This window comes from Octodon degus, unplaced genomic scaffold (assembly GCF_000260255.1).
Source record: "Octodon degus isolate 3935 unplaced genomic scaffold, OctDeg1.0 scaffold00025, whole genome shotgun sequence".
Classification (NCBI taxonomy): domain Eukaryota; kingdom Metazoa; phylum Chordata; class Mammalia; order Rodentia; family Octodontidae; genus Octodon; species Octodon degus.
In genome coordinates, this window is record NW_004524601.1 from 346,035 (window position 1) to 358,242 (window position 12,208).

General features: G+C 46.8%; 1 protein-coding gene across 4 annotated transcripts in view; it reads left to right on the plus strand.

The window, feature by feature from the left end:
- The window catches only part of Als2cr12 (amyotrophic lateral sclerosis 2 chromosome region 12), a 62,503-nt gene that overhangs the window by 42,878 nt on the left and 7,417 nt on the right, over window positions 1–12,208 (plus strand). For 3 of the 4 annotated variants that reach the window (XM_023712311.1, XM_023712313.1, XM_023712314.1), the window contains 2 exons: window positions 7,934–8,033; window positions 9,246–9,349. The exons of the other annotated variant lie outside the window; for it this stretch is intronic. In XM_023712311.1, the coding sequence (XP_023568079.1) occupies window positions 7,934–8,033; window positions 9,246–9,349 (204 nt within the window). The remainder of the gene's footprint in view (window positions 1–7,933; window positions 8,034–9,245; window positions 9,350–12,208) is intronic. 4 annotated transcript variants of the gene reach the window in all.

A 12,208-nucleotide genomic window follows, 5' to 3' on the forward strand; every position in this document is an offset into this window, starting at 1 on the left:
GGGAACAAGAACGGAGGTAGCAGGATGGTTAAGCTTCAAAAAATGCCTAGATACTAATCTACTGAAGATGTGCCCCAAAAGCTCTTGAGCCACGACAAGAAACCCTTCAGTGAGCATGGGAGGGAACTTCGAGCTAGCATCACTCCTGGCACCATCTTGATCATCCTCACCGGGCATCACAGAGCAAGAGAGTGGTCTTCCTGAAGCAGTTGCCCAGTGGCTTGTTACCTGTGACTGGGCCTCTGAGCCTTAATCGTGTTCCTCTACGAAGAACACACCAGAAATCTGTCATTGCCACCTCTACAAAAATTGACATCAGCAAAGTGAAAATCCCCAAACACCTCACTGATGCTTGCTTCAAGAAGCAGCAGCTGCGGAAGCCCACATACCAGGAGGGCGAGATCTTCGACACTGAGTAAGAGAGATACTAGATTTCAGAGCAGTGCAAGGTGGATCAGAAAGTGGTGGACTCACAGATTTTAGCAAAAATCAAAGCTATTCCTCAGCTCCGGGGCTACCTGCAATCTGTTTTTGCTCTGACAAATGGAATTTATCCTCATAAATTAGTGTTCTAAATTTCTTCCTGGGACCAGGGAGATGACTCATAGAATAAGCACTTCCCTGGCAAGCACAAGGGCCTGAGTTTGATCCACGGTTCTGCCAAAAACAAAAACAAAAAACCAAGATTCTAAATTTCTTCCTAAGAACCTAATTAAATAACTGATACATTTTTTAAAAAATAAAAAATAAATAAAGCCGTGCAAGTCTAAGGTGGAGAACATGGGGAACTCACTTAGGTGGGCATGAGATGGGATAAAACTATGGTCAACCAATAGATCACAAGTACCATTGCTCAAGTAAAATTCATTAAATCCAGGACCAAATGGGAAGTGAGTCACGTAGCAAGCAGGCACAAGTATAGAACAGGAGTTTATCTGGTAGCCGGCCAATAGCAGTTGGATTAGTGACTCTTCCCGGCCTCCTCAAAGTGATGATCAGTCCTGGATGCTCATCTTTAGGGAGGTCAGCGTTTGTTCCATCTTTGGTCTCCAGGTCTGGCCTGCAGTGGGAGCATTCACCTCCCTGGCAGTTGCAAGGTGCCTGTCTTCCATGCTGTCTCCTTGAGGGCTTGGCCCTGTCTGACTGCCAAGAATATTTCTTTCTAATTCAGCTGCCTACAACAATAGGAAAGATGAAAGAAGCTTTCATGGACTCGAAAGACATGGGGAGAATCTGAGGGAGATTGGGGGGATCCTCTGACCTGAGACAAAAAAGCTGAAACTTTTACAGAGTTTTGCTAAGAGTGGAGTTTGGAGGACAGTTACACGTATGGAGCTGGCTGGGGGCTCCCTGCTGCCTGGGAAAGGCATCCAGCAGTGGGGTAGGGAGGAATGGGAAGAGGGCGCTGGCAAGATGAGCTGTGTTTGGCTTAGGCATGTTAGCCAACCGCCATAGCCATTCAATAATTCGTACGAGGGCCAGGACCTGTCAGCCAGGATTCCATTGGCCATTGGCTTTGGGGGGAGTCACCAGAAGGCGCTGGGGAAACCTGTCCCCTGCTGTAAGGTGGCAGCTGCTCCAAGAGCTTTTAACTAGCTGGCAGAGTGATCACTGTTAATGAAACAGATATAAAGCCAAGCTGTCTAAAACCCTAAAAATCTGGGGGCCTGCCCCTTAGCTCAGTTCTTTAAGTGGCTGCTTCAACAAAGCAAAAAAAAAAAAAAAAAAACCCTAAAAATCATTGCTTAGCATTTTATTAGTTTACAGTAAAAGTTTCAAAGTCCAAAATGTATTATTAAAGTATTTTCTTCTCTTGCACATGTAAGTGATGAGAACCAGACAGAGGAAGAAAGAAGAGGCGGTAGATGCTCCCTTAGGCTAAGTGTGTGTCAGTTCCTAAGTGTGGTGCCTTGGAAATAGCTCCTTCCGGCTTCACCCAGAAGTTCTTCCCTTGGCCGCTTAGGTTCAGTCTCCTTATGTGACTGTTCCTGGACACTAAGCCAGGATATGGCTGTTATGCATGCTCTCCTGGATGGGCAGAATCCCAGGGCCTCGTCTGACCCAGAGGTGGGTGTGTGCTTCTCACCTAAGATGACTCCCCATCTTTGGCATTAGAAGATACTTTCTACAAGCTGAAGTTAGTTGTGGGGTAGGAGGAAAAGGTTGAGGCATTTCAAGTTCCTCTCTTTTGGGCTTTACAGGACTCCAAAAAGTATAAAGTGGTAGGGAAAAGCAGAAAAGATTATCTCTTTCTAAGACAAAGATCACATTGGAAATGAAACTGAGGGGCTGGGAAAATAGCTCAGTGGAATAAGTGCTTGACTGGCAAGCACAAGATTCTGAGTTCAATCCTTCATACCACCAAAAAGAAAAAGAAAGAAAAGAAATGAAACTGAGACACAATAGGCTTGATGTTTTCTCCACAATATAGAGGGTCAGGGCCAGTCTGTCCCAGTGAAACATACCCACCAACCCTAAGAATGGCCACCAACCTAGCATCTTTTAGGATGGTGGAAGGGGTCCTGTGGTTGATTAATTGGCTGTCTTCCCCTCCCACTATCTTAGATAAGCCACAGCAGTCAAACAAGGAATGCTAGTAAGTTGAGCAGCTAGTCCAAATGTAACACACACAAAACTGAAATAAAATGTCCCATTGAGGGGGCATGGCCCTAGCTCAGGCCTTTAAGTGGCTGCTTCCACAAAGCTCTCAGCCTCAGGTTGGTGGAGTTCGAACCTCACAACTCTCCCACTGGCCAAAAGTGCCCTGCAGCCATTCAAGGAAAAAAAAAAATGTCCCATTGAAGAAGCATCATCACCATTCCATGTTTTTAACTGAAATTTATTATTTTAACAAAATTACATGAGTCAAAGCATGAGCAATTATAAGCAATGGACAAAGATATAAAAATTTGAAATATAAACACTTTTATTACCCAAGCAACTCACAATCCAGAATCTATGAAACAAAACCAAACTTTCATCTCTATCCAATTATCTTGGTGGAAGACTTCCAAATGATACAGGGAAAAGAAACTCCCAACCTACTGGATGTCTGACACATTGAATTCATGTTCTTGAAAATCAAGGAATCTAGGAACAACAGAGGTTAAGAGTAAGAGTTTATTGAACGGAAGAAAAGCTTCTGTCTAAGGGAGAGAAAAGAAGGCCCAGAAAGTGGATTCCCTGCTGACACCACTTCTCAAGGGTGTTTTACTGAGCAAAGCCATAAGGTGAGGTGGTGTTGTGGTTTGGGTTTCTTGCAAGGGGAACAATATAGTACAGGCCACACTTTATAATGGTATTTTATAAAGTATCACCCAAGAATCACATACAACAAGTGCAGGAAATCTATCCACACACTAAATACGAAAGACCCCAGCTAAGGGCCTGGATCCTGACATCCTGCATGAGTCCAGCTGAAAACCTAGAGCTCATAACAATGCCTCCAACAAGTCCACTGAGGGGGGCTGGAGCTCACAACAAAGTATCCCACAGGTCTGCTTCATGGATCTGTGCTGGACAGACCCACAGGTCAGCGGTGGGAGCTAGGAAGTCTGTGCCAGTGGGATAAAGGATCTATTCCAGCAAGCTGAGGGATCTGAACTGGACCCAGGAAGCAACACTCAAGGTAAGCACCAGAGCTCCCTCAAAGGCACCACAGCCATGATCAGCAACAGTGAGATCCCGAGCCCCTCCAGAGATGAGAAGAGCCAGGTTCCCATCAGGGAAGCCAGTGTGACAAGTTCCTCCACGAGGCTGAGCAGTGCACCATCCTCCCCTCTGGAGCCAGGAAGCGATGCTCAGGATGAGGACTCAGGCTTCTCCAGAGTTCGTCAGGAAAGCCAGCACGACAAGGTCCTCCAGCAGAGCAGCCCAAGAGAACTAGCAGCCTCCAGTAGCTTCTCCAAACAGCATCCATAACAGTTTTTCAGCAGCTTCTCCAGATCTGCCTTTTATGCCTCTGGAAACAACCCTCAGGTGAACCTCTTACACCCAGCACTGTGCTAGTTTAATTCAGCAGGGTGGAATAAGTTGACCACCAGTTAGAAATCCACTACAGGGGGGGTTCAAGGTGGGACAGAACTATATCAATAAGATCACAAGTATAGTAGCTTAGGCAACATTGATCCAACGGGAAGTCATAAGGTGGGTGTGAGGTAGGGCAAAACTATGGTCAGCCAGTAAGATTACAACAAGAATAGTTGCTTAGGTAATATTGATTAAATGGGAATCAAAGTGAGAAGCAAGCTCACACGGGACAGAAGAGGCCTTCTGGAGAGGGTGGGGTTAAGGAAGTTTGGTCCTCCACACCAAGGTGATGCCTCCTGCTGTTTTTCCTAGGGGAGGTCCGTGGGGTAGGCGTAGTCGGTCCTCCTGAAGCCTGGCCCTGGTAAAGGCACCTCCAGCCACAGCTGTCTTTTGTGCTGAGGGACCAGACTTGTCTGACCACCCACAGTATTTCCCAATAACTTAGCTATCAATAGTAGCCCCAGCTCTACATTGGCCAAGCAATGGCCATGACTCATCCACATGGCTGACACTGACAAAGGTTCTACAATCTGAGGTACAGGATCTCAGGATAAATCCTGAGGGCATTTCACTGACCTTCTCAGACCAAAAAGCTACAACTCTTGTTGCATAGGTCCTCCTTTACCTTGGTCTTAACCATCCAGTAGAAAAGTATGAAGACGAAATATAGGAAATAAAGCCATGCTGTTAAGTTGAGCTGTGGGGGACTCAGGTCAATAATTTCTGACATTGCCAGTTAAACAGAAGACCCAATGCTATTATGGGCTACTGGACTCTTTTAGAATATTTTGCTGAGTTTACACATCTATAATATTCAATAACGGAACTTAGAAAAAATGGGGTATGCCTATGAATGTCCATTTTGTATCTGTGTATTCAAAGTGGTTGGGATAGATATATAGTTGCATTCTCTTAATGAATAGAATGATTTGTTCTAATGGTGTTTGTAAATAGGATCACAAGTCCGCATCTTGTACAGCAATTAACCACTAAGAAGAATATATGCAGTGTAATATTTGTTGAAACTGTACTTCCGATTTGATTTGAAACTGTCTCATTGCTGTTTATCAATAAAACTTTGAAAAAAAATAAAGTGAGTAAAACGTCACTTAAAGTATGTATTTCCTGGGGAGAAAATGTGGATCAGGAAGCTTTGAAAAGCTGTAAGAACTTCAGGTTGAAGAATAACATTGAGGGGTGAGAGTAGGCCTAGTATGTGTGAGGCCCTGGCTTTGATCCCCAGCACTGCAAAACAACTTACAACCTCCCCCCACAAAAACTAAAGTTAAATAATTTAGATAACTAAATTAAAAACCTAAATAATGTTAAGGTATAACAGTATCTGTAAAAATTATACCTTTGTTCCAGTCAGTCCTGATTTAATATTATTTTGTTTGATACCTATAAAATCTATATTATTTTGGAAATATTGTGAGATACACATAGTAAAATATAAGTGGGCAAATATACAGTACACAAATACAAAAATATTTTCATCTCAATTCTCTATTTAACTTCCAAAGAATTTACTGGATTCAGGGGGAAATAAAAGATGTTTAAAGCAAAAAAAAAAAAAAAAATAGTAGCCCCAGCTCTGTCCTGTGTCCATGAGCACAGTGACCCTGTAGTCCTGTCTCCAGGGTCCCCCCACCAAGCACGAGACACCAGCTTGCCTGAAACTTCTACACTATGTGCACATTCAGTTTGGTACTGATACCAGAAAGGCTTGCTCAAGACAGCACCATGGCTGGGTGTGGTGGCACACATCTGTAGTCCCAGCGCTCAGGAGGCTGAGGCAGGAAGATCATTGTGAGTGGGCTACAAAGTGAGCTCAAGGACAGCCTGAACTGCATGGTGACACCTTGTTTCAAAAAGACAAACAAAAACAAAAGCAAAAACCAAGAGCCTGGTCTAGGCCAGGCAAGTCGCAGGGCTCCTGGCCAAGAGCTCTGGGAACCCCACTACCCAGGTGCCTGCCTGGCCGCTCTGCAGCACCCAGCTGGACTTCTCTCTTCAGGTTTGGGACGTCTGAGCCATCAGTGAGAATGGCACTAGCTTCATGTTCTTAAATCTGAACCACAAAAAGAAGTCCCGCCCTTGTAACCCCAGCACTCTGGGAGGCTGAGGCAGGAAGACTGCAAGTTTGAGTTCAGCCTGGGGAAATGAATAAGCCCCTCTCTCACAGTTTTTTAAATGTTTATTTATTTGGTACAGGGTCTCGCGACACAGCTCGGACTCAGCCTCCCCAGTGCTGGGATTACAGGAGTGCACACCCAGTTTCGGTGGGCACACCCAGTTTTGGTGGCCGGCATGGCCATGCCTGGGGTTCCAGGGTGTCATGGCTTGTGGTACCAGGGATTAAACCCAGGTCCTTGCACTTGCCAGGCAGGCGCTTAAGCCTCCAAACTCTCTCCCCAGCCCACCTCTCTCAAATTTTAAAAAATAAAGATCTGAGGATGTATCTCAGTGCAAAGGCGAAAGGTTCAATCTAAGTATGAAGAAAAAGGGAGGATGGGGAGGGAGTGAGGGTTGAGAAAAAAAAAAATCTGCCCATTATAAAGGATCTCATTGGGGGCTCACCCATTAGCTCAGTTGTTTAAGTGCCTGCTTAAACGAAGCAGTCAGTCTCTGGGAGCGGTGGTTCGATTCCCAGATACTCAAGGCAACCCAGACCAGTGCTGGAGACACAAAAAAAAAAAAAAAAAAAAAAAAACCTGCTGTGTAGCTGGGGAGATGGCTCAGTAGACTAAGCACTTGCTTGGCAAGCGCAAGGGCCTGAGTTCAATCCCCAGTTCTGCAAAAAACATAATAAATAAAAAGCATCTCATTGTTGTCTGAGTGTGGACAATGCTATAGTGGATTGTTAACTGTTGGTCAACTTGTGACCTCCAGCTGAACTGAACTAGCGTGGCGCTGGTGTGGAAGGCCCACCTGAGGGCTGTTGCCAGCAGCGTGAGAGGCAGAGCTGGAGAGGCTGGTGGGAGGCTGCTAGGGTTGCGGCCTGGAGAAGCTGTTGGCAGCCGCTGGCTCCCTTGGGCTATTCTGCTGGGCGGCCTCGTCATGCTGGCCTTCCTGGGGAACTTAGCTGTTCTTGTGTTGTCACTCAGAATGGCTGCAGTTCATTTTGGGGGAGCTCTGGTCCTCATCTTGAGCATCGCTTCCTGGCTCCAGAGGGGAAGATGGTGTGCTGCTCAGCCTTGTGAAGAAGCTTGTCGCATTAGCTTTCCTGATGGGAGCTCGGCTGTCCTCATTGTTGGAGGAGCTTGAGACCTCACTGTCCCCCAGAGTGCTGTGGTACTTTTCCAGGGAGCTCCGGTTCTTACCGTGAGCACTGCTTCCTGGCTCCAGGGCAGATCCCTCAGCCTGCTGGCACAGCTCATTTATCCCACTGGGATAGACTTCCTAGCTCCCACCACTGGCCTTTGGGCCTGCCCAGTGCACATCCGTGAAGCAGGCCCACATGAGACATTGTCCTGGGCTCTAGGCCTCCAACTGAACTTGTGAGAAGCATGAGCATGTTTTCGGCTGGACTCATGCAGAATATCAGGACCCAGCCTCTCAGCTGGATTCTTTGGTCTTTAGTGTGTGGACAGACTTCTTGCACTCATGTATATAATTCTTTGGGTGATTATAAAATGATATTATAAAAAGTGTTCTGTATTGTATTGTTCCCCTTGCAAAAACCCAAACCACAACAAATGCACTCTGAGCATTTTCCTCCTTTCCTCATTGCTGTGGATGAGGACCCCTGAGGGTCCTGCACACAGAATTCCAGCATGAAGCAACCCAGCTCCAGTGGGGCAATGCCAGACCCTCAGCCCCAGCAGGAGTCTCTCCCCAGAAGTCATCCAGGGGCCCTCAGCAGGCCTGATGCTGGACCCTTTCCCTCATGGCCCCTCTGCAGGACACCGTTCACGATGAAATGGAAGACAAGTGGTCCAAGCGGAAGGCAGAGTGGGAGGAGGGTGAAAAGATAGAGCGAGAGAAGATCCTGCTTCAGCAAAGTGAGTATCTAAGGGCTCCTGGCAATTGGGAAGAGGCCTGGCCTTGACCAGAGCCTTAATGTCACCAGAGTAGAGCTCCACATGCTGGGATGAAAGATGCCTGGGGTTACCCCAAATGGGTGCCAGCTGTGGGCTGGGTCTTTGTGAAACACAGATGCCTGCAGCAGCAAGGGATCTAAGCCTGTTCCTTTCAAAACTTCCTGGTTCTAAGTTTGCCTGCCATGGGCTGGAAAGAGTTACTGAATTAGCATTTGGAATATTTACTGGTGTGTGTTGGGGGTCACACACTGTTTATACTTGGAGCCTCCACACCCCTACGCCCCCCAAAGGGAGCCATGTTGATGCATAGTTTACTGTTTCCCAGCATAATCCAGGGCTTGGATCACCCAAAGGGCCCACAAGTCATGGCCAGCCTCACTGAGCCACAGCATGAGTGGAGGAGGGGCGAGGGCTTCCAGGGTCTGCACAAGCCTGTAAGCAGCTGAGGTGGGCACATGCCCTGCAAACCCATTCCACAGTGATGTGGCCTCAACCCTCTTATGTGCAGTTGATTAACGCCCCTGCTCATTTGACAGCAGGGACACTGGGGAAAGTCTGTCCATGCTCTGCCAGGGACTCAACCCTAGGAGTCCAGGCCAGGGGCGGAAGGCACAGCTGCTCAGCCTTGGTGTCTGGGCTGCAGCTTCCCTCCTGACTTCTAGCTGTGCTCACTCGGTACCTCCTGTTGGCAAAGCCTACGCCAGGATTGACCCTGGTGTTGAGAGGCAGACCCTCGCTGCTCTGCTCACGGCCATGGAGGAATCCCAGCGGCCGCTCCTCCTGTCTGCTCAGCTGGGCTTGCTGAGGTTAGCCAGCCTCCACCCCAGGACCAGTGTTGGAAGAATCAGGGCAGCTGAGAACATCCTTTTAGGAAAAAGAATGTCCAAGGAAGTATAGTCTTTACTTCAGGAGAGGGAATAGATGAATTAATAAGCAACAGTCCAAAAGAGGCTACACAGAGTGAAGGGAAGGGCGGCAGTAAGTCCCCTGGGCGAGGGGCATGAGCACAGTGCCATGCCCACCTGATGAGCTCCTTGGCGTGACTGTCCCCTCCGGGCTGCCAGGACCTGGGGTGACCCAGGTGAGAGTGTCCTTTCCCTTGGATGACTAGGTTCCTCTCCACTTAGGCTTCCCATTTTCACACACAGATACACTTATTTTCTCACCTCACAGAATACAAGATGACAAGGCAGTTTGAATTAGAGTCAGAAGAAGAAAAGAGGAGAATGAGTGAATCCTACAGTGCTACCTTTGAGAGCTTTGTGCGCGAGAAGGAGGTAACCCCACAGGAAGGGCTGCGCATGCCATGCCGGCTGGCCCCAGCTGCCCCATGATGAGGGGACCTTTTGGGGTTGGTGGGCATCGATTCCTTCCCCCTCTTCCTGGAATATACACAAACAGACCAACCATTCTGCTACCCCTGAGTGACCGCAGTGTTGGTAATGAGCAGGATGCGACAGCACCTACAATTCCCTGCTCTTCCGGCACCAGCTCTGAAGGTCCCTCTCACCCCTGCTGTATATGAGCAGGCAATGTTGCAAACTGAACCAATCACATGGCTGGTCACTGGCAGCCCTTAGCAAAGGGGGTGGTGCTGACTGGAAGGTAGGCTGGTAATGGTCAGTGTGTCTTCCTCTGGCCCCAAGGCTTATGTCTGAGACCAGCTTGTAAAGAAAGCAAGTCACACACCTGTCACCAAACGGACACTTACAATGCAGAGGTGCATTAGCAAACAGGCCACACAGTCATACTGCCAGGCCTCTGAGCTCTGGTGCGCCAAGGGGTGACTGGCAATAGATGGGATGGTGCCTCAGAGGCAGGACTCTGCCCCCATTATGATTGGCATCAGCAGCCAGCACTGTTGAGTTGGGGTCTGCTGAAGCCCCCAGGGCACAGGCTGGGGCACTGCTGGATTCTTGTACTCTTCATGAGACATGGAGACTGACTCTACAATATTTTATCTAATCTGAATATTTCATCGATGTGCCCAGCCGTACCCATCGAGCTAATCTAAAAGCCACTAATTTCACCAAAGTCTGTTTCTGGTATGCACTGTTACTACTGCAAGAATAAATTGCAGAATTGAGCTTGCTATGCTGTGGGGTCCAGAGAGCTCAGCGGTATGGTGAGAAGCAGCATCGCTTTTAGGGAAGGCAATAGGATCTGCTACACCCCTTCCTTTCTCCTTCCTGCTCAATGGTGCTGACTGTACGTGGGCTCCCCTTCACAAGGTACAATTTACACTTAGTAAGATGCGCGGACTTCCGAGTGGAGTTTGAGCAGGTTGGCACGGGCATCCCTGTGGAATCAAGCCCGAGGACACTTGGGCTCCTTTCTGTGTCGGCTGCATTCCCCAAACCACCCTCAGATAGTTTCTGCTGCCCTAGCCTAGCTTTGCCAGTCTTTCAACTTCATAGACGTGTGATTGTACTATTATACTCTTTGTGTATAGTTGTTCCCCTCAACCAAACATCTATAAAGTTTATCGACTTTTTTAAATATCTGTAATTTCTTTCTTTGTTACTGCTCAGTAGTATGTCTTTGTAGAAAGGAATTTACCATTTTTCTGGTTTTGGAGATTTTGGTTGCTTCCATCTATTGGCTTTTGCAAATAAAGCTTCTCTAAACATTATTGTAAAGCTTTTTTGTAAAAACATACAACTGCTCTTGGGTCTATACCTAGAAGTGCTATTACTAGACTACAAAGGAACTGTAAGTGTCACTTTTTAAGAAACTGAAGAACTATTTTTCAAAGTGGTTGCATAATTTTACTTGTGCATCTTGAACATGTAATGTCTGGTTGTCCCACGTCCTTCAAAACAGTTACTGTTGCCAGTCTTTTAATTTTGGTCATTCCAGTGGACATGAAGTTTATTTTGTACAGTTGTAGTTTTCACGGTGACTAATTACACTGGATAGTTTCTCATGTGCTTATAAGAACTATTTGTATATCTTTGTGTGAAGTGTCTGTCCAAGTCTTTTGCCATGAGAGAAACTTAAGCTCTGACATGCAAGAGCGCTGTGTACACTTGGGTGCAGGCTCAGGGTCAGACACGCATGTTGCGTGACACACATGTGGCTTGCCTTTGCGTGTTGTTAATGGCACCTTTCTGTGTGCAGATGTTTGATGAATATTTTCTTTTTAGGGTGAAAGCTTTTCGTATTCTCTTTGCCTCTTTCAAGGCAATAGACTTACTCTAGTTTTAGAAGCTTTCCAGTTGTACTTTTCATGGTAATCTAGTTGTACTTTTTGTGCAGTCCTTTTGAATTATTTTCTCTGTGTGGAGAACCAGAGCTCATGGAGCACATTCTCCCCTGAGTGTCCAGTGTTCCGGTACCTTTTTGTTTGTGCGTGTGTCTTTGAGACAAGGTTTCGCTATGCAGTTCAGGCTGTCCTTGAACTCACTTTGTAGCCCAGGCTGTCCTCAAGTTTGCAGCAACCCTCTTGCCTTGGCCTCCAGCTCCTGGGAGTACAGGTGTGTGTCACCATATCCAGCCTGGTATCATTTCTGAAAATGCTTTGCTGTCCCCACTGCGTTGCCTAGGCATCTTTGAAAGTGGGACTGACTCCATTCTGTGTGTTCGGCTGTTTGTCTGTACTTTGTCCAACAACACATTGCCTTAACTAATATAGCTTGAACCCAAGTAGTGAAGATCATCTAACTTTGCTGCTATTCTTCAAGATCATTTTGTCATTTCTTTTTTTTTTTTTTTAATATGGAATGCTTCACGAATGTGCCTGTCATCCTTGCACAGGGGCCAAGAACTGCATAGCGAAACTTTGTCTCAAAAAGACACAGGCACAAACAAAAGGTACCGGAACACTGGACACTCATGGGGAGAATGTGCTCCATGAGCTCTGGTTCTCTGCAGTGTTTCTACACTTTGAATTTTCATATAAATTTTAGAACCAGCTTGTCAATTTTGAAGTACTTTTTCAAGGAAGTGCTGGTAGTGCCAGGCACAGTAGCTCACACCAGTAATCTTAGCACTTGGGAGGCTAAGGTAGGAGGAGCACCATGTGTTTGTGGCCAGCCTGGGCTGAAAATGAGTTCAAGGCCAGCTTGAATTGCAGAGTGAGACCTGTCTCAAAGAAGCAAAACAAACAAAAAACTGGCTTTTTTTTTTTTTTTTTT